Source organism: Dermacentor silvarum, chromosome 11, assembly GCF_013339745.2.
Source record: "Dermacentor silvarum isolate Dsil-2018 chromosome 11, BIME_Dsil_1.4, whole genome shotgun sequence".
Lineage (NCBI taxonomy): Eukaryota > Metazoa > Arthropoda > Arachnida > Ixodida > Ixodidae > Dermacentor > Dermacentor silvarum.
The window spans coordinates 69,821,374-69,844,399 of NC_051164.1; the positions used below are offsets into that span (position 1 = coordinate 69,821,374).

At 45.7% G+C, this 23,026-nt stretch overlaps 1 protein-coding gene across 2 annotated transcripts in view; it reads right to left on the reverse strand.

Annotated features, from left to right (window-relative positions):
- Positions 1 to 260: 260 nt before the first annotated feature.
- The window catches only part of LOC119432657 (neprilysin-4-like), a 74,834-nt gene continuing 52,068 nt past the window's right edge, over positions 261 to 23,026 (reverse strand). For both annotated transcript variants that reach the window (XM_037699813.2, XM_049658778.1), the window contains 4 exons: positions 21,045 to 21,237; positions 11,521 to 11,619; positions 2,994 to 3,071; positions 261 to 397 (listed from right to left, as the gene is read on the reverse strand). In XM_037699813.2, the coding sequence (XP_037555741.2) occupies positions 281 to 397; positions 2,994 to 3,071; positions 11,521 to 11,619; positions 21,045 to 21,237 (487 nt within the window). In that variant the 3' untranslated portion in view covers positions 261 to 280. The remainder of the gene's footprint in view (positions 398 to 2,993; positions 3,072 to 11,520; positions 11,620 to 21,044; positions 21,238 to 23,026) is intronic.

Here is a 23,026-nt window from a genome sequence, read left to right on the forward strand (position 1 = left end):
CATGATTTTGGAATTATATTCTGGTTAATTACGAATAAAAAATTAAACACCTCTAGGTCAGTTCTACGCTGGTTGGTCAATAGGAGTTTCATGTATTGTAGGAGCGCGTAAGGCTAGGAAAGGAACACACACAAACAGGTCAGCGATCGCTTTACTTGTATCCATTTCTTGTCCAGCCAGAATGCATAAAAGTCTGTTCTGTATTTACAGTTACAATTTTGTCTAAGAATGAAAACCTTGCTACGCGGCACCTCACTTTATTTTTTGAACCACTTATTACTCACCGCCAATTGCTCTCTTCTGGATGCCGAAACTTACGCAAATTCATTTTGTACAAGTTTTCACGAAAGTAGTACAAGGCTTCTGTGAATGATGTATTCGAAGGAAAGTATGGTACCTAGAAGCACAAACATAAAGGTGATAATGTTGGAGAGAAAAATAAGGGCAATGTGTGTTTTCTGGATATTTTTTTGCATTATATGCTTCAGAGGCAGTGCTGTTATATAGACTCCCGTACGCTGAACCCAAACACTTACAAGGCTGTCGTCTATTATATTGGCACGAAAACAACAGTATGCCACAGCGCGTAACCAAGCCCCAAAGGTATACTGTATATTGGCATACTTGAACAGTTTAACCAAAATGCTACTGCAAACAATATTGGTAATAGTATCTGGTAATATTGGTCCATAGTGTCGAAAATTGTTCGAAAAAATCGCATAGTGTCGCCTTTATACGCAACTTACTGCTATAAAGCCTGATGCACAAATGATACATCAATAAGAGCAACCATCATTTGCGCCTTTTATTTCTGCATCTGAGGCCTAATGCAACTGCCAACCACTCATATTCTCGCTTTTCCATGTTTAATTACGCGCGAATTGTTTCATACTGCTCTACGTTGTTGGCACGAGAGATGTACCTATTGGACTGCAGCCTTGTCCTTAGAATATAGGGCAACTGTGCTGGACGATCACAATGAGACTGCACCATCGGCCATGTAGTCTTCAAGCGAAGCTTTCTTTCAGAACCTTCCCGGATTCCCTTGATTGGAACTGATAATCGCTGCGGCTGCGGCTATCTTGCTGAGTAGCTTACACACCGAAAACATTACGCAGGTCGAAAGCACTTGTTTTACATGAAGGGAATCTTTTGATAAACAATTATTTAAATGTTATCGAACCAAATGCTATGCGTACAAATTATATATTATAGCGCTCAGCATATAACCCCATAGAAAGTTCTGTTTAGGCTTCGGACAGATAAAAACGAATAGGTAATATATGCTTCTGTGTATGCTCTGCATGCAACCAACAAGCCATTCATGTGAATGTACACTTTGAGACGTCGACGCAGTAATGCTGTGAGGAAGAAGACAGTGTTGGTTGTGTGGCAATTGAAAAATGGGGACTACAGGTGCACTCATATAGAAGAAGTAACTGTAGCAAACATTCTTTTTTTGCCATTTTTGCGTCTCCGTTCAAGTGAAAACTGGTGAGCGTGCACGTCCGTTCCTCACACATGGTACCCTTTCAGATGAATGCGCCAATCGCCCCAGGGACGCTAATATATACTGAGCACAGGGCTATTGCACTGCCACACGTATGTTTTTTGCCCACCACGGAGTCCGTAAGGTTCATTTGCCTGTTGTTTGTGGTTCTTCTAGTTGCATTGCAATGGCTTCGCCAGACATTTCTTCTTCTTTGTGGGGTTTTGCTTGCCAAAACGAGTTCTGATTATGAGGCATGCCGTAGTGGAGGGCTCCGGAATAATTTCGACCCCCTGAGGTTCTTTAACGTGCACAACAACGCAAGCACACGGGCGTTTTTTCATTTCGCCTCCATCGATATGCAGCCGCCGCGGCCGGGATTCGATCCCGCGATCTCGTGCTCAGCAGCGCAACGCCTTAGCTGACATAGCCACCGCGGTGGCTTCCGCCAGACATTTACAATCGCGGTCATTCTTTGTGACATCAATGCGTATTTATCCTAAAAAAGGTGAGAACAATTCAAAGATGAGACTATATACTGGTGTGCTACAACACCGGACATCGACTCAATTCCCACTTCTCAATTTGAACATGCACTTGTGTTATACTAGGCCGCTTGGCATGAAGCGAAAAACAACTTAGTTTTTCACTTAGGTTGCTAAGGACCATGTTTTTTGTAGTTTATGCCCTTTTAAATATGTAATTAATAAGGTTCAGACACTGTCATTGGTAATATTTGTAATTGCGAAAGTTTGATCTATAGGAATTTATTCCTGCATTGATCTATGAAAGCCAAAGTGCATATAAATATTCTAAAAATAGAGTTAACAGGCTCTCTTCATCTCTGCTGTAAAAATACAATAATCACGTGTAAAACCCCGTGATGTGATTAATGATACTTGTTAGAGCACTGCACGGGCCGATTTTTTCAGCCCGGGCCCGTTTTTCCGTTGGGCTGCCCGCCCGAGCCCGACCACAAGTTTTATGGCGAGACCCGGGCCCGGCCCGGGCCCGACAATAATCTACGTTACCCGCCCGGCCCGGCCCGCCACCCCATTACCTCAGGCCCGAGCCCGGCTCGAAACCGGGCCGAACCCGGTCCGAGACCGAAAAAGACATGTTTTTCAGAGTCGAGACGCGCGAGGATAACTCGCTGCACGTTACAAGCACACCACCAGAAAGTCCGAGCCCGGCCCGGGCCCGCGTCAAAAAACCCGAGCCCGGCCCGGGCCCGGGTCAAAAAGCCATTGCCGTGCCCGAGCCCGAAAAAACTGCCCTACCCGGCCCGGCCTACTACCCTACTGCCCTACCGGACCCACCCAGCCCGGCCCTACCGGGCCGGGTCGGGCCGGGCCCGGGCTATCGGGTAAGCCCGAGCCCGTGCAGTGCTGTAATACTTGCATGTACGTTAAAAATTTTAAGTCTCGTTGTCTCATACTTCGGTAAGTGAAAATTGCTATTTAGACGATTCTAGCAACCTGATTAGCTTTCCTATTGCACTTACGTATTTGTAGAGAGCTTCAAGTGCTGACATGTCCAATAGTGCCTCCGGGTATCCTATTCCCATTGGCGCTTCTTTCAACTGAAACAAAATGAACAGTTTTTTTTTCATGGACGTATAGAAGAAATTTATTCGCTTATTATTTATCTGAACTTGAATACCATAATTCTTGACCGTGAATCACTAAGTAAATATGCCACCTTTGCCATATCTCTGCAGTGTTATTGTTACATAAAGTATATTGATGCATTGCGTTTTAGTTTACATTTTTCTTACAACACACAACCGTCAAGCAATTTCAGGCATATTATCACGACGGTGTCCCTTACTTTCTCATTACTGATATTATAGATTATTGTTTAACACGATACAATACTAATATAGTAATTCACCTTTTAAAACTCATTTTCTGTTTCGAACTTATAAACAAACAAGTTACGACGACGGCGAGAACCGGTCCCTGTAAAAAAATGCACGTTTTCCGAAATCAGTACTTAATTTTTTCTGTTACACCTCCGGCTACTATAGGATTAAAAAAGCCGCAGTTTCGCCCGAAAGGCGAAGCACCAATTCCACCAGCAAATTAGTAGAATGAATGAGTAAACTAATTCATTTTTAAGGAAGGGGAGGGGTCGGAGGGGAGAGTTGGTAGATAGCTATACGAACTCAGGATAGTAGTTGAATCTGCCGTACAAGCTTGTAACTATTTGCTTTCGAACGAAATTAACAAGCATGGTGTCAGCAAACTGAACAGAGAATTCACCAAACTCGAGCAAACTGAGCGATGAGAACACCGCACGCGCAAAGGTATGAGCCGCCTGCAGATCGCTTTCAAAATATGGCACGTGCGACCGCGCGCGGCCGTGCAAATTACGCAGCTGGTGCCCGAGTTAACGCCGCCCTCCTTCCCTCTCGCGCTGCCTTCCCTCTTGCCTCCCTGCGCGCACGAGATTTGCCGCGATTGTCGATTCCCGATGCGTGCTGTTGCAAAATACGCACTTGCAGTCGGAGAAAAACAACCCCCCCCCCCCCCCCCCCCCCGCTCCTCACTCTGTCCGATCCCCCCATGGACTTTCGCGGAACGAAAGACGGCGCCTTTCCTTTCAGAGTCTCTTACGGGCGCCTGATTGAGTCGCGATCGTAGGCTCCCCTCGAGCGATTTCACTCGCACGTGCAACATATGGCGCGTGGCGATAGTGTTATCGCCCTTTGATTTTATACGGCCCATCACGCCGACGGCAACAGGAGAAATGCGCTTGGAGTGTCCATATAATTCCTATCGCAATAAACTTAACGTTCAATGTGAAAAAAAAGATGTCACAGTTCCGCCCTAAGGGCGAAGCAATGAATGCGATAGCAACACAGCAATGTCATACGAAGTAAGGTCAGCGGCTTTGGTAGCAATATGAATTGTAGTAAACATGAGCTGATTAAGTAAGGTGTGCTGCGGCGTAAGTAGACCGACATGAAGAGAGACTCGATGACCACGAGAAGGCGCGTGTGAAACGGTGGTGTTGATGAGAAGCGCTTCCCGTGGGCAGCGCGTGCGAAGGGACACACCTGTAGTGCTGCACTGCCGATCCGGGCAGCATTGCATGTGTAGCGTGCGTTGGAAAATGTGGCCCGACTATTACTAACTGAATGAACAAGGGTGGTGTGAGCGCGCACAAACAAACGTGAATAGATCACATTGAATGACTGCAGACAAGGACAGTCAAAACGCTGGCAGCGAGCCCATACGCCGCAGCGGGCGAAGGTACGTGCGGTCTATCGCTTCAACGGAAACTGAGCGGCGAATGCAAGGCGCATAAAGGTCAGAGCCGTGTGGAGATAAGAGACGGTGCGGACGAGCGACGAGCGCAGTTGTTGGCAGAGTAGAAGTGCGCCCCCTCCCCCCCCCCCCCCCTCCCCACCCCCGCGCTCCCTCCGGCGCTGGCTTCCCGCTTCCTTGCTTGCGCGTGGATGATTGAGTGCGTTCGCTCTCCGTGATAGCGCGCGTCCTCGCACGCTTCCGCTCGGGCATACGGCGCCTGGTGAAGATTTTATCTATAGGGAACCTTACGGCGACGGCGACGGCAGAAATCCGGTTGAAGTGTCCGTATAATTGCTATCGCAATAATAGATATAAGTTATCGGAAGCGCAGTATATACTGTACTTCACCTACAGAACCTCCCTGGAGGGTAACTTCTTACACGTCAGCATTGGCAGTCATAATGAAGAAGTCGAAAACTAAAGAACCCCAGGTAGTCAAAATTAATCCCGAGCCTTCCACTGCGGCGTGCCTCATAATCATAACTGGTTTTGGAACGTAAAACACAAGAAAGAAGAAGAATAAGAGAATTCAAGAAGTCAGCCAGCATGATATATCACCAGGTAAGCTTTGAAGGTCCTCCAAGACAGCAAACAAGAAATTACAGGCAACGACTCCACTAATTTTTCGAGATCAAATTTTCCTAACACTGACCGTAGCAGTACCTACGAACTCTGGAAATGACAAAGAAAGGGAACACCGACCAAGTAAAAAGTTCTTTTTTTAGAAAATTGTGAATTGTATTGCAGCCGAAAAGTTTTTTGTGTGTTCCTTTTTAATTTTTCACGGAAAATCTTTTTCTTGGTCAGTCTTCCCTTTTTTCAACATGCGTCTGGCAAAGGCGGTATGGCGACATCCACATGGCAACAGCGGTATAACTACAATCAGATGCCAATGGTATAATGAGGACAGTGTGACAATGACGGCATGAGAAAAATGGGATGACGACTGTGATGCGACGACGATGGTATGACGACAACGAAACCACGAAGATCGAATAACGAGGAAAGCACGACCACGACGGCAATACGATGCCGGTATGACAACGGATGCATGACAGTGACTGTCTGACGACTACGCCGTGAGGACTACGGCATGACAAAGGTGGCATAATCCCTATTGAGTTAGGACAGAATAATCACCATAGAATAAGGAAGAGGCAATGACGTCGATGGATCGACGAAGGCGGTGTGACGACGACCGCATGACAAAAATTACATGATTTTGCTAAATAGACTACGATTGTAAAACGACAGGGTGATGAAGACGACTGCGCGACGACGATGACGTGAGGGTGGGGGCACGGTGAGTCGGATGTTGAAGATTGAATGACGACGATTGAACGACTGCGACCTGTATTACGACGATAGCGTGACGGCGGCGACATAACGAGGGTCGAATGACGAAGCTGCAGCGAAGGCGACGAAACGTCTGATGACAAAGCTGCTATGACGATGATGCTGTGGCCTCGACGACATCACGACTACGAGGCCATACCTTGTGCCCTAACCTATTATACAACTTGTGACCTGGCATCAGCGTAGAAGGCGTGGTGACGACGGCATGACGCGAGTCAGATGAAGAAGCTGTAATGACGAAGATGGAACGACCACGGCGGCATCACGACCACGAGCACTAATTCGTGGCCCAAGCTGATAGACAACTTGGGTCGAAGGGTTGGCCCAAGAGGCTGGACGGACGGACGGACGGACGGACGAATGGACAGAGAGATATCCGAATGAAACAGCTAAAACAGCCATTGCATCCAAGTTGCAGCCAGTATGAATACGACGGCGAGTATGGACACGACGAGGAATCAAGAAATAGTATCGTAGTATCACGTGCTAGTGGGGCCTTGTAATAGGGGCACCACCCAGCTTGTCAAACTTCGTTTTTAAGCCCTTACCCCATCTTGGGGATTTGGGTGGGAGCCTTCCTGGTTTCTGAATACATTAAAGCTTTACTTGTACGACTTCTACTACTACTACTACTACCACTACTACTACTAATCTGACATTGTAGTTGGCAGCGAGCTTGCCACTTCATGTGTCTGCGGTAGCAATGTTCTGCAGAAATTTCATTTCTAGCTCTATTTTAAATGACGAACAGTGATGCTTTCTTTACCTGTATGAGAGTTGGCTTTACGGGAGCAAAATAGGATGTAAGTCCTGAAATCTTGCTACCACGTGGAACTTCTTAAAAATGTGAACCTGTCTTGCAGTAGTGGTGCAAGACTGGAGCAAACAGCGGAGCTTGTGATCGACCAAGCTTCAGCCAGCGTCACTATCCCGACGATGCTGGATACTCAAACGCACACTCTCGCATTCTCGAAACTCGGGATCTTCGACTCGACGATGCCTCTTCTCAGCTGGAGCTTCGGCACAGTATTCCGGATCCGCTCGCCATTGACGTGCCGATTCTCGCGTGGTAGCACGACGCGCTTCAATACGCGGCCTAGCGAAGTGTTTACATGTCTAGGCGAAGCGAGGCACATGTGGTTGCCAGGCGACCTGAAGTGACGTCATGGCTAGATATAGCAGGTGCGCGGAGGTAACAGCTCGGCACGGCGGCTGCGTAGTAGCCGCGAAGCGAGGCGCAGCTTTGCCAAGTGGTTGTTAGGTAACGCGCGGTGACATCATCGCCAGGCGCAGTTTCTGGTCTTCGCTATACGGGCCAACCTCCGGCTTAAACAGCTCCTGCGTTGTTTAAAAAAAAATACTGCAGAAGCTTTCTAGTGGGGGTTGTCAGATAGCACGTAAGCATTTTTGGAGTCACTCGTACCATAAGAAGCCAACAACGACAATAAGGACAGCATAGGGGAAATAATCTGCTGTTATTGAACAAAAGCAACGATAAAAAAACAACTGGACGCAGCTGGGAAGTGAACCCATGTCTTCGTATTACCAACTGAGCTGCCGCGGTGCCGTCTTCCTATCCACTTTTTGGTGTATCTATATTTAAACTAAAATTAACCCTGGGCTTGTCAGCACCACCACACACGTCCGTGGAGGTGGATGCGGAACATCCTTTCTATCGCACGCACCACGTCTATGTGAACTTTTTTTGGGTGATGAAACTGGCCAGTAAACCCCCACATGCTACCTGAAGGCATCAAAGCTGCCGGATTCTATACTCTCGCTCTGTAATGAGCGAGAAAAAAGGAAAATGCCCTACTTTTAGTAGTCATATTATAAGAAGCCATTAAACAATGACACTAATGACAGCATAGGGGAAATTGTCTGAAATTCCTAGTTAAAGCAGTAGTAAATAAATTGAAATGAAAGTAGATGATTTCCTTAATTCAATTAAGCAGCGAGTTTGATGTATTTCGTTGCGTGTATTTACACGCATTAATGCGCGACTGGCCACTCGAGGCACTTTGCGTGTATTCACACGCTTCATTCACGCTCGGAAAAACACTTTTGCAGCACGCATTGAGCAACAGAAACCTTTATCGAGAGTTTTTCATGTTGCTCTACCATTTTCTCATTGATATATTTTATGGAATTATAATATTGAGAAGTTCATTAAGCAAGAATAATGATCTAGTTAAGCGCAATGCAAAAAATAATGTTAGTAATTCCAAGCGACTGAAAGCAACATTACCGTGGTTCTGTCCAGCTACGTAGCATTAGCAGCTTTTCAAATCGCGGTGTATGATAGTTGCAACACCATATATATATATATATATATATATATATATATATATATATATATATATATATACACACTAGGTCTTTAAGGAGGTCCAAAATTGCCTGTTGCAGATACCACACTTCCCACCCTTGATCTAATTTACTCAATGACGTGGCCATTACATCCACGATAAATCAAAATGACTGAATAAATAATGCATCTATTAACCCTAGCGACCTTTTATTCAAGTATTTTACGACTTACATTTACATCTACGAATTATAGCCAGTGAGTACGCAAGGCGTATCCTGTTAGAACAAATTCTTTGGACTGCACCCGTTCCGAGATAATTTACAAAGTGCCCGTCGAAATGCATTGGCCTTCCAGTTAATTTGTGCTTCAATATATAAAACAGCCCTTTCGTAAAAGAAGTAACTGCAAAGGGATTGAGTGAGACATTGCGATAGTGAACGGAAACTTTGCCAAGGGCTTGCCCGTAACTATAAGACCTATGGTAGAACCGAGGACATTCCTGAGGACTATATCCACCAGGTGGAAGAGCTTGCAAAGAATCTTAAATGACGCCCTATAGGAAGAAAATTCAACGACATGACCACTGCAGTCGCACGGTGACAAGCAGAGGCTTCTTCCGGTAGTCAGGAATGTTGGATCCGTTAACATCCTGCAGGCGGCATAAGTGCGTTCAGGTAGGTGCGGGTTGCAGAAGTGGCAGGGCGACGCTGACTTACGCTCCTCTGTCAGTAACATTTGGAGCCCACTGGCAGAATCCAAGGTCTAGAAAACGAGACTGTTATCCCTCCGGAACCATATATTGACACTAGCAATTCATTTTATCATTTCCCAGCTAGCCACATGGTCTGTAGCAGCGTTCAACGCAGGCTTACAAAAATGCACGCGGAAACTCCCCTGGGTGTTGTCTAAGTATGCGTAGGCTTTGTGCTATTTGGTCATCTCCACGCAGCCCAGTGTGATTATCAATTTTATGAACTTTGATCCAACCAGTATAAACCCTTATCAATCCTCATCGGCCGTTATCAACTTCATGAACATGATCCGACCTTATCAACTCTTATCGGTCCTTATCAACCCGCATGTCCAGCGAAGCTGTTGCAAACCCAGCACTACATTTTCTTAGGTGGGTATGCCATGCTTTATTCATGGTTCAGGTGTTTGTTTTAGGCTTTTGCTTCTTCTTTGTGGGGTTTTACGTGCCAAAACCAGTCTGATTATGAGGCACGCCGTAGTGGAGGGCTTCGGAATAATTTCGACCACCTGGGGTTCTTAACGTGCACAACAACGCAAGCACACGGGCGTTTTTGCATTTCGCCTCCATCGAAATGCGGCCGCCGCGGCCGGGATTCGATCCCGCGATCTCGTGCTAAGCAGCGCAACGCCTTAGCTGACTGAGCCACTGCGGCGGGCATGTTGTTCTTCATTGACACGTATGGTGTTCTGTGTGTTATGGGTAATTTCTATGAGTGTATGCACTGTTCGCTTCATTTTATGAGCGCTTTTAGCCTCAGCCTTACTTGGTTGCGAGTCATTACTTTTTTTTGCTTGTTGACGGGTGTATGAACCATTGTTTAGGGGATGTATGTGCCATTACATTCGTCTTATGTGCCGGACAGGATTATCGTTAGCTGAGCGTAGAAATGCTTACGCATTTTAAATGAAGATGGTATCAACAGTACGGAGTAGACTGCTCGCAGCTGTGCTGATGGAAAGTTAACGTTGAAGCAGTGCGGCTGGCGTTGTGTCTTTGCGGAAAGTCACGACGATAGATTTAATGGCAACAGCTCCGACTGTGCAGCCGGTTGCTACAGCAACGCGGTGGCAACACGGTCCGTGAAGACTATCATGGTTATGACGAAGCTGGGCGACATGATGCGTAATTTACATAGGGGTAGGAAAATTTGTCTATCCAGTAGGATGGAACTAAGCGGAGGATACCGCAGGAACCGCAAGGTTTAGACTCCCGACTATCATTATGGAGGTGACGAGTTCCGCTATTGCTGATAGCAAGAGGCTGCAGATACTGGCAAAAAGCATATGCACCTACGTACCGAAAGTGGCATGAAGAGAACAGTATGACGATGACCTTATGACGATGATGGAGTGAAAACGAGAGCATTAGGATAGTCGGTTGTAAACAATGTAAACGTACATGTAACCATGGCAATGCTGTGATTTACAGTGACGTGACCTTACAATGTTATTGCAGTCACAAAATAAATCAGTCTATACGGTAAGGAATTATCCACGGTAATCTGGTACATTCACAAGAGTTAAATATTGTCCAACTTTTATGTGTCGCCTTTATTTGCCCTCCCCCCCCCCCCCCTGTTTTCTTATTACCACAATGTAAATGAAGACATAATTTCACTTGTTTGCTCTAGCGTAATAAACGTGTCACCATAGAGGTGCATTTTCGTTTGTGCATTATAGGAAATAAAGAAAGCGAAGCGCTAATATTGAGATTTTTCGTAGAATAAGTCCACGCTACAACATAGTGACATTATTCTGATCTATAAATCACTCTATATTAGTGCATCCGTTAGGCACGAATATAAAGTGATTGGAGTGGAGATATCTGGAAATGTGTAGTAAACGTAAAGTGAGAAAGGTAAGAGAAACTTGCAAAAAAAAAGAAACATTTTCGTGCTCTCTGCCTTAACTTTTACGATATATTTCTAGTCTCATCTTGCTCAAGCATGAATATTCCCAAAAAGAGCGATTTTAATTTTTCCCTGCTGTAGATATATTTAGCAATTTTTAAAGGTGACTTTTCGCAACCATGCAGTAACCATTCTTATCTTATATTTATTTTACATTGATTTTAGCAAGGAACATGGATACATAAAACTACTTCATACAACTGTGCCTTTGTTTTACACGTGCTTGCATCAGCGCGATCACACCCCTTTCTTTCAAGCGCTATGCCATTTACGAACGTAAACAATGTCCACCCCACTCGAGGGTTAAAAGAATGATCAGAACAATGAACTTTATAGAAACTAACAATTTTACACAATATTTTTTTTTGCGCAGGACGGTGCTCCTACCTGTTTTTCGAAGGCTTGTCGCGTCTTACTGTCGATCCAGCTGTTCTTTTGAAGCGTTTCATTGAACGCCTCTATCACTTTGCGCGCTATGTCTTCTACCTGAAATGAAAGTAACTTGTAAACAATTGAAACATGAATAACTCTTAGTAATTTTCATTCTTTGGCCACGGTATACTGTATTCTGAGGGCCTGCCAATACACGCAGTTTTATTTTGCAGAATGAAAGCAAATAGGCAGTCCAATCAAGCACATTTCCTTTGTTATTGATCCTCCCGATGCAATGTTCAACAGCAGTTCAATTTAGGCGAGGTAATTGATAGCTATCTATTCATAGCTTGTATGCATCGGGAAGAAAAATTTTGACTGCAGGAATGGGACACACCTAAACACCTGTCCTTATCTTCCTTCATATTCTTTATGACTATGTCGCGCTACCCAGATAGTCATAAGCACATTGTAGTGATACAGTATGCTTTGGCAATCGCAAAGCTCTTGTGGTAGGGCAGCTTCCTCGCTTTCAGATGTTAACCCCAAAATGTTGAAATAATGTGATGTTCAAAAAAAAACGCTCACATCCACCAAATATTTGCTATTTTTACAAATAAATGACATGTGAAAACACAAAATTTACCACCTAGGGTGTTTGCGTGCCAAAATCAAGGTGTCATGATGAGGCACGCGAAGTAAGAAGTTTTGAATAAGTTTTGACAGCCTGGGAATAATTAACGTATGCCAAGTTACCAGCTCACAAGCGCTTTTTCATTTCGCCTGAGCAAAACTAGGCGGACGCGGCTGCAATTGAACGCTTGACTTTAAAATCAGCAGCACACCATAAACACTAGCCTAACAGCGCACTTAGTGCGAGACACTGACCCTAACAGAATGTACTACGGTGAGTTGATAGCGGAATAACGGCTTCAGATATATGTAATGGAGGTGCATAAGATGGCACAGTTAGGAATTAAGCAGTTGCGGGAACATGTGCAGGAAAAGGAACTTGTGCCTGCACTATGCCTGCACCGAAGGGAAAAGTTTGTGAAGTAGTCGGATAGACCATAATAATATGTTTAAGAATAGAATATTTCGGATGTCATACTTTGTGCGAACATGCTTAAAAGAAATAAAGAATACTTTGTTTAAAACACAGAGTTGGAGAATCCCTAAGCAAATTCTTATGAGATGAGAACGCGAAAGCGTTTCTTTTGGCTATGTTATTGTTACGGAAGGGTGCTGCAAAGTGGTGTTGTCCAGTTGTGTTACAAAGAATGAGGCAACACCACTTTGCAGCACCATTCCGTAACAATAACATAGCCAAAAGAAACGCTTTCGCGTTCTCATCTCATAAGAATTTGCTTAGGGATTCTCCAACTCTTTTTATTGCGATAGCAATTATATGGACACTCCAAAGCAGATTTCTGCCGTCGGCGTCGCCGTCGCCGTCGCCGTGAGGTTCCGTATGACGTCAATGGAGATGAAATCGTCGCCGCGCGCCGCCGAACGCTGTATGTGCGAGTGAAAGGGCGCGAGGGGCGCGCGCTTTCACGGAGAATGAACGCACGGCGGAGAACAAACGTGCGTTCTGCGCCGTGCTCGCTTAAGGGCTGCAGAAGTAGGCGTCTCTTTCCTCCTTTACAATCACCATACATGTAGAGCAAACGCGCCTTCTTCCTACGCGCGAGAGGCCGTGGGGGAGGGGGGGGCAGGGGGAGGGAAGGGAGGCGACATTTAGCTGCGGCACTAAGTGGATATATATTTATATCAGAGGCTCCGGCAACAGTCACCAACGCCGCACGCATTTTGAGCGAACGCGGCAAAACGCCGACGGCGTCGACAACAGTTCTGCGTGTTGCCGGTGCTGCTGCATGTCCAAGTTTATACAGCTGATAAAGCTGATATCATTTACTCCGTATAGCTCTCTACAAATTTGCTATCGCAATTGATGCTTCGCCTTTCAGGTGAAACTGCGACAACTTTTTTTTTCTTCTTGCTAGTTGCTGAATTGGGTGTAGAGCAGGCACGTTACAATTCACTCTCGTCCCCCGAGTCCTCCTTGTCGAGGAAGCGCTTTATCGACGAGTCTTGTGCCGATGTCGAACTAAGTCTACAATCTCAGACTAACTGCGGCTACTTGTTGCAAAATCATTATCCATGCTGCTGCATGAGTATCTCCACAGAAGCTGAAGGCAAACTGATACGGCGGGCGAGGGTGCGCTCCTTTTAATGTGACAGCGTTAAGGGCCCCGTGTAGCAGAAAATCTGGCGTCGGCGTCAGTGTCAGCGATGGTGTGGGTGTCAGCGAAAGCATCGGTGTTTGGCGGAAATAATCATGCCAAACCACATCATACCGAACCACCCCGACCGGGCGGGCCCTTCGCGTGGCGAAGTGCGTTAGTGAACAAAAATTTAATTTCGAAGTAAAATCTGTCAGAAACATCGTAAAGTATGACTGAACGACATCCCGCCGATGTGATAGCGTCGGATGTAATTTGCATATATGGAAAAAATTATGGACGCCTTTCTTACTGTTTAGTTTTTATTAGTTATTACAGTTAGCACGGGTTAAGTCGTATGCTCGGTTTGGGTGGTTAATGAAATGTTATGCCTAAGTTTCAAATGAACCATTAAACAAAATGCAGGTCCACTCCCGTGAAACCTGGGGAGGTGTGAAGCATGCAGTGATGCACCGCTAATGGCCTCATACTGCCTTAAGCAATGGCTGATAACACCGTTAACGACGACAGAAGGCTGATAACAACGACGACAATGGCTGATAACACCCCATTACGACGACAGAAGAGAAGTCAAATTCTACGCTGGAATGATGAGCGGCCACGCAGAGAACAGTGGAAGACGACGAAAGCAAAATACGCGACCGCGCCGACTATTCCAATCCCCTTTTCTTTCCCCTTCGAGTGGGGGCGCGCATTTTGCTTTTCGCGGATTGCACACGCGAGAGAGAAAAAAAGAAGGGCGAGGAGGATGGCACCGGCAGAACGCCTCCGTTGCAACGCCGCCGCCATGTGCGGACGAGCCCCCTGAACTATCTCTCTTCTCTTTTTCTTTACCTCCTACTCCCCCTATCCCCTACGACGCTGCGCCGTGCTCCCTTATGGGCTGCAGAATTAAGCGTCTCTTCCTTATGTATAATAAACACCTCCCGCCGGCGTTGGAACGGAGAACGTGCTGGCTTGGTGCTGATTAGGCACAACTGTGGCTGCTGTTAAGGGATCGATGGTATTCCTAAGCAAACGCATCGCTGTTCTGATGATCCAAATATAATCTCCCCATCAGGAAGGGAGCAGTCTACCTGACTGTAGCAGTATTTTTTTATTTGAGGTGTTGCTACGCTGCGCTCCGCAACACCCCAACGACCGCCGCTTCGCGTCGGCGCAACGCACCGTGGCGGAAGGCACAACCGACGGCGCCGCCAAACAGAGAGGAAAAAAAGAAAATGGTGATGCCAAAATGGTGAACCCACGTGCCCCTGATCTCAAAGCGAGCGTCGTAACCACTAGGCCGTTAAGCCACGCTGCAAGCGTGGCTGTGTGGCCTAGACGTACAGAAGCTCTACCGTGTTTTTGCTGCCTATGTTTGGGCGTCCAGTTGGGAGAGGTGCAGCCGCACGAACTTTTTTCAGGCAGGTGAAGGCCGGTGCTTTAGGACTGGGACATTTGTTTGTGCGTCAGATTGTAAACAGGTTTTTATTTTTCCGAGATGTTAGAGACCCATTCCTAGGTACGGTTTGTCAACAAAGACTCGGGGGAGCATTGCCTAATTTTGTGGTGACGACGCCATATGTTTCTAGTGGCGTTCGTGGTTTCTTAGAGAAATTGTTGTAAGTCTCAAATTTCTAAACACACGTTTTTCCATGGAGTACTTGAGTAGCGTTAAAAGGAAAAAAAAATGTACAAGGATGTTTCTGACGTGGTGTTTCCCGTGCCCTTGTACAGGGCCGTATACTCTGGAGGCCCATGTGCGAATGTTTTAAAGAGAGATAAAAAAATTCAGGTGTCGCCGGGAACCAAAACCTTTTTTTAATGTTATCCAATGCAACTTCTATCTTGCGGTTCCCACTGCCTCATGTGCAAGCAGCTTGAGACAATAGTCCATGTCATTGCTGGGAAGGGGTATATTTTTGGGATGTGCTACAAAGGACCATTAAAAAGAATTACCGCTCGACTCTTACGGGATCAGGCACCTGCCAACAGATAATGAGGATGGTTTTCCGTTTGACCAGATTATGCTGATGGGCCTCCACAGTATTGGCGCTCGCGAATCGCTGGCTATTTTTGTGACCCAGACGCAAGACCAGCACGCATGTATTTCCGCGAAAGTGTGCACAGGTTTCTGGAGATATTGAAAGCACAAACAGATGTTCCTGAGTGGCTGTCAAGGCTGGAGCCTTTGGTGGTGCTCAGGGAATTTTAACATGACGCCTGGCCGCAGTGGCAATTTGGCCACTTGAGCGATCTGGCGTTCTGTCTATTGTTGTGTGTTCATTTGTTGTACTGTGTCGAAGCCCGGCAGTAAAGAAAAAAAACTGTGATGCCTAGCGGTTACGACGCTCGCTTTGGTATCGGGGGTACGCGAGTTCAAATCCCGCCTCGGCAAGGAAGTTTTTCTTGGTATCACCATTTTCTTCTTTTTTTTCCTCTCTGTTTGGAGGCGCGGTCAATTGTGGGCCGGTGCCGCGGCGGAAGCCGCGGTGCCGGGCCATAACGCGAAGCGGCGGTCGTTTGGGCGTTGCAAAGCGCAGCGTAGCAACACCCCAAATAAAAAATACTGCTCCAGTCAGGTAGACTGCTCCCTCCCTGATAGTGAGATGATATTTGGATCATCAAAACAGTGATGCGTTTATTTAGGAATACCATCGATCCTTTAACAGCAGCCACAGTGGTGCTTAGTCACCACCAGCCTAATGCGTTCTCCGTTCCAACGCCGGCGGCGTTGCAATGGAGGCGTGCCACCGGTGCCATCCTCATCGCCCTCCTTTTTTTCTCTCTCGCATGTGCAATCATCCGCGGAAAGCAAAATCCTACGCCGCGGCTGCAGGCGGTTGCTGCGGAGGAGTGGACAACGCGTAGTTTTCTGCGGCACGCGTTATCGCCGGCGTCCATTTCGGTGGGAGAGGTCACGTGCTTTCCGGGCATGGCTTTTGCTGACGCCTTTTGTGGACGCCAGACGAGTGCGCGCTTTCGCAACGTAAACAAGTAACGCTTTCGCGTTAAAAATGGACTCGCCATCCCGACCTTACGAAGTGGATGTCCAGCGAAGATGTTGGAAACCACCACTCCAACTGTTGAGGGGCTAGGCAGTGGTTTATGATGTTAGACTAACGGTACGTAGCATTGCTATTTGGAGTAATGGAAGTAATGATAATTTCGACAGCACGCTGCCTCCTATAGCTGGTGCTGCAACAAACATCGAAAGCAGTAGCGAGGCTGGGTAATTATTTTACATACGAAAGGCTAGAGATTTCACTCCCCACGTCGCAAGCTCCTGTCGCCGCGGCAATTGCGCAACAGTAACATTTAGCGGTAAATGTATGTTGGGAGCCCTACGTGCTTCGCATTGTTATCAGGAGCCCCGTATCATCAATTACGAGGTTCGGGTGTTTGTTTTGAGCTTGTTCTTTATTGAAACGAATGCTGATCAGTATCATCATCATCATTAGCCTATGTTTTATGTCCACTGCAGGACGAAGGCCTCTCCCTGAGATCTCCAATTACCTCTCTCTTGCGCTAGCGTATTCCAACTTGCGCCTACAATTTCCTAACTTCATCACCCCATCTGGTTTTCTGCCGACCTCGACTACGCTTCCCTTGACTTGGTATCCATTCTGTAACCATAATGGTCCACCGGTTATCCATCCTACCCATTATATGGCATGCCCAGCTCCATTTCTTCAGCCTAATGTCAACTAGAATATCGGCTATCCCCGTTTGTTGTCTGATCCACACCGCTCTCTTCCTGTTTCTTAACGTTAGTCCTAAGATTTTTCGTTCCATCGCTCTTTGTGCGGTCCTTAACTTGTTCTCGAGCTTCTTTGTAAACCTCCAAGTTACTGCCCCATATGTTAGCACCGATAGAATGCAATGATTGTACACTTTTCTTTTCAACTACAGTGGTAAGCTCCCAGCCAGGATTTGACAATGCCTGCCGTATGAAGTTCAACCCATTTTTATTCTTCTGTAAATTTCTTTCTCGTGATCAGGCTCCCCTGTGAGTAATTGACCTAGATAAGCGTACTCCTTTACAGACTCTACAGGCTCACTGGCGATCCTGAATTCTTGTTCCCTTGCCAGGCTATTGAACATTATCTTTGTCTTCTGCATATTCATTTTCAACTAAATTCTTACACTATTTCGATTAAGGTCCTCAATCATTTGCTGTAATTCGTCTCCATTGTTTCTCAATAGGACAATGTCATGTGCAAACCGAAGGTTGCTGAGATATTCGCCGTTGATCCTCACTCCTAAGCCTTCCCAGTCTAAGAGCTTGAATACTTCTTCTAAACATGCAGTCAATAGCATTGGAGAGATTGTGTCTCCTTGCCTGACCCCTTTCTTGATAGGTAACTTTCTACTTTTCTTGTGGAGAAACCAAGGTAATTGTGGAATTCTGGTAGATGTTTGCTACGATATTCACGTATGCCTCCTGCACTCCCTGATCACACAATGCCTCTATGACTGCTAGTATCTCTACTGAATCAAATGCCTTTTCATAATCTATGAAAGGGATATAGAAAGGTTGAATGTACTCCGCAGATTTCTCGATTACCTGATTAAAGACCTGGATATGATCCATCCTAGAATATTCCTTCCTGAAGCTAGCCTGTTCTCTTGGTTGGCTGAAGTCAAGCGTTGCCCTGACTCTATTGGAAATTATCTTGGTGAATATTTTATACAATACTGAAAGCAAGCTAATGGGTCTATAATTCTTCAGTTCTTTAACGTATCCCTTCTTATGAATTAGTATAATGTTGGCGTTCTTCCAGCTTTCTGGTACACTTGAAGTTGTTAGGCATTTAGTATAAAAGGCAGCAAGCTTTTCAACCATGATATCCCCTCCATCTTTGATTAAATCTACTGTTATTCCATCTGCTCCAGCAACCTTTCCCCTGGTCAAGTCTTTCAAGGCCATTCTGACTTCATCGCTAGTTATAGAAGGAGCCTCTGTATCCGGTTCATCACTATTTCGAATGAAAGTAGCTTGGCTGTTTTGGGCACTGTACAGGTCAGTATAGAATTCTTCCGCTGCCTTTACGATGTCATCGAAATTGCTCATGATATTACCATGCTTATCTTTCACTGCATACATCTTGTCTTTTCCTATGCCAAGCTTTCTTCTCACTGATTTAATGCTGCGTCCATATTTTACGGCTTCCTCAATCTTTCCCACTTTATAATTTCGAATATCGCTTACTTTCGACTTGTTGATCAGTTTTGACAGTTCAGCGAATTCTATCTGATCTCTTGAGTTTGACATTTTCATGTTTTGCCGTTTCTTTATTAGGTCCTTTGTTTTTGGGAGAGCTTATCTACTGGTTGCCTCGGTGCGTTACCTACCACTTCAATTGCTGCTTCTAAGATCAACCTAGTTACGGTTTCATTCATTACCTCTATGCTGTCTTTATCTTCCTTTTCTAAAGCTGCATATTTGTTTGCGAGCACCAGCCTTGAATTGGTCTGCTTTTCCCCTTACTGTCTCTAGGTTGGCTTGTTTCCGCTTGACTAATTTCACTCTTTCTCGCTTCAAATTGAGAGAAATCCTAGACCTCACTAACCTATGGTCACTGCACTTTACCTTACCTACCACTTCGATATACTGCACTATGCTTGGATCGGCAGAGAGTATGAAATCTATTTCATTCCTTGTTTCTCCATTAGGGCTTTTCCAGGTCCACTTTCTGTTGCTGCACTTCCTGAAGAAGGTATTCATTATTCGGAGCCTATTCCTTTCCGCAAATTCTACTAACATCTCTCCTCTTGCATTCCTAGAATCGATGCCGTAGTTGCCAAGTGCTTTCTCACCAACCTGTTTTTCCCCACTTTGGCACTGAAGTCGCCCATCACTACAGTAAACTGAGTTTGCACCTTTCTCATTGCTAATTCAACATCTTCATAAAACTGTTCTATTTCTTCATCATCGTGACTAGAGGTTGGGGCGTAGACTTGTACTACCTTCATTTTGCACCTGGTATTCAGCTTTATTACAACAACTGCTACCCTCTCATTAATGCTGTCGAATTCATCAATGTTGCCCGCTATGTTGTTATGGACAAGAAATCCTACCCCGGATTCTCTCTTATCTGGAAGACCTCTGTAACAGAGGACGTGGCCGTTATTCAGCACTGTGTAAGCCTCACCAGTTCTTCTAACCTTACTAAGGCCAATAATATCCCAGGCAATGCCTGATAATTCTTCAAATAGTCCTGCTAAGCTATCCTCACTCGAGAAGGTGCGCGTGCTGAACGTTGTCAAGTTCAGTTTTCATTGGCGGCCTGTCCGGACCCAGAGATGCTTAGCACCCTCTGCCACGTAGCAGGTCTGACCGCCGCCTTGGTCAGATGCTCGGCAGCCACTGGGGACTGAGGGCCATGTGTAAATTGTCGGAGTCCAGAGGGAGGTAGTGGCCGAATACTGCTCCAGGGAGGCCAATTCCTGTTCTGGTGAGGCAGTGACTTTGATAAAGCTTAGTGATCTGTATTTTGTAGCGTGATTCCAAATATTGTATACACTGTTCGCTTCACTTTGATGATTGTCTGTAGCCTCTGCCTTACTGGGGTATGAGCCATTGCATTTTTGCTTGCTTACGGTGGTATGAGCTATTGCTGAGTCACTGCTTGTAGCCTCTGCCTTACTGGGGAATGAACTATTGCTCTACCTCCTACAGCTGCCGGCATCGGTCCACCACTGCATTAACAGCCTGTTGCCTGTTATTTTATTTGGCCCTGCCAAGGCTGCGTGTTCTGGTCAACAGATTTTTGTTCTTTAAGTAGCATATCACCGTAGCAGCAGGTCAACCTAAGTGGTCTTGCCGCATGTAACTTACCGCGGCTTGAGCACTTCAAGCCCAACACACCGTGTAATCGACTGCAATAAGCATTTCAATCGACGTGCCTAAACAATGTAGGGTATCTGCTATTGGAAGTGTACGCAAATATGAAGCTTTAAGCGCGTATTGCCCGTTACAAACCAATCCACCAATAGTAAACTTACACCCCTTGGCCAATATAAAGCACCGGTTTCCATTCTCTGTTCTATTTCTTTGGTATAATCCATCGCTCACGAGCTATTGATCACAGTAAAAATGTCCGACTGCCCGGGAAATAGCACACAAGGAGAATAATTGGATTGCAAAACTTGCATTCTCCTTGCCCTGAATTGCGAAAAAACGTAACTCAATTGATGGTTTAATCTGTGCTCTTGTTCTTTCGTCAGGCTATATTTTAATGAACAAGAACAATGGTTTACAGCACCCTGGGAAATCTAATTCAGTGTTGTAGAATGCACACAACTCACCTCAGTCTTAATCGCGGTGTGGTTGGGTTCGTTGGTTATGTATAAATTGTCGAGAACGTCACGGGCACTTTCGTCCAACAAAGTTATGCATTCACTCCAATTACGGCTCTTGCGCTCGCTTACATTGCTGATATTTACATATCCGAGGTAAGGAAACAATGTAAGGAATCCTCCATAGTTATAAAGAGTGTTCCTAGAGAAGTAAAAAAAAAAGATATATCACATACATCTAAGTATTGGGCCGACAGCGATATCCCAGTGTTAATTGTTCTCGTTTAGAATCACAGAGTTAATAAATACGCTATGATGCATTCAATTTGATTAGAAGAGACCGTTCGCGAAATGATTTTAGACTACACACATTCATATATTGAAATATTTTATGCAGAGTGGTCAGGAGTATGCCGCTGTGGTGTGCATCTGTTTCCAATGAATGACTGTATCGAGTGCCTACTAAAAGGCCAGCAGCAAGCGCTTCTCTGTTACATAGAATACAGATTCGACAATCATCATGTACCTCGACGCAACTGAAATATATGCATAGGTGGAACGGAGCTGTAAGAAAATCTTGAGCTTCGCATGGTAGCTACGCATGTCTTGCTGCATTGCTTTTCTAAAGGACAACATCGTGTGAGAAATCGGCGTACATATACCCCCACATGCAGTGCAGGAAATGGAATTTATGTTCGACAGGATCACGCAGCGAAACAAGAAACGGTACCTAAATATACTAGTGTACACTGTAAACACAAATAAGCCTGAATGGGGGTTTTTATGGTTTAATACCTTTTAAAACTCCATCGCCCAATATATTTGCTCCATAACCATGGAGTAAAAGAACATAAAACCATGATTTTACCTCCTTCCCGAAATGATGGAGTAACAAAACAGAATGACCTGATATCACTCCATTTACAAAATGGAGTTTATCAGTGCGAAAACCTCGTGCCGTGAAATGGAGTGAAAATGTATTTCCTCCGTGCACTGTAAACACAACTTACAGGCGGGATAGGTAAGAAATACGACGCGCAACCTTTTTAAAATACTCGGCGCCAAATCTTATTTCATCAGCGGGAACGTATTCGATATAAAAACGTGAATTTAATCCCAACACTCATAAATGTAGTAAAATCGGTCTTAAAATGGAGTATTCTCCCTCACGAGAAATCTCATATGTAAATGGAGTAAAATCGAGGCTAGAGCGGCAGTCGCATACTAGACACAGTCGTGTCCTATACAGCTCTGCAATTTTTTCTTCTTTCGTGCACTTCAACTCATGGATACTACTTTGGATAATCAGCGGCCGTTTCTACAAGCCTTTGCCGTCACCCTGGCAGCAACGACATCTCGATATCCTCCTCAGCACGCCGCACACGACGGAGATTCCGACCGCCTCGTCGACGACGGCATGAAGACGTGATTTTAGGCCTAACATCCATCGACACCTGCCCTAGGCAGGCCAGCCGCCATGTCATTCATGCACGCCCTACGAGCCTCGTCCAGCGGAGCCAACCTCGCATCAGTCACCTCAGGTGAAACGTGGTGAAACGATTTTTCGTGAGCGTTGTAGATAGCTAGTGGTACTTGCATTCGGAGTTGTGGCGTTTACTTGTGCTCTAATAGACGCCTTGGCGTGCAAGAATAATATTGTTCGAGAATGGCAGGCGATGCTGCATGAACCAGGTGAGCCGGAACGTTTCGGCCGTCGCGTTACATGTTACACGTATCGAAGAAGGTGCCTTTAATGTGGCGCTAACGCTTTCTTTAGCAACTCGCTTTAAGCTGAGAATGCCATTAGTGCGGTCCGATATTATGACGATATTATTATTATTATACAATGTGGGCGGGCCGATATTATGACGAAAAAATAGCGTGTCTGTGCCTGGGTGTGAGTGCGGGAGGAAAGGGCGCGTGCGCACTTGCTTGAGTGTATGTGCGCGTGTGTGAGCACGTGCGTTTTTACTGTGTTTGTACGTTACTGC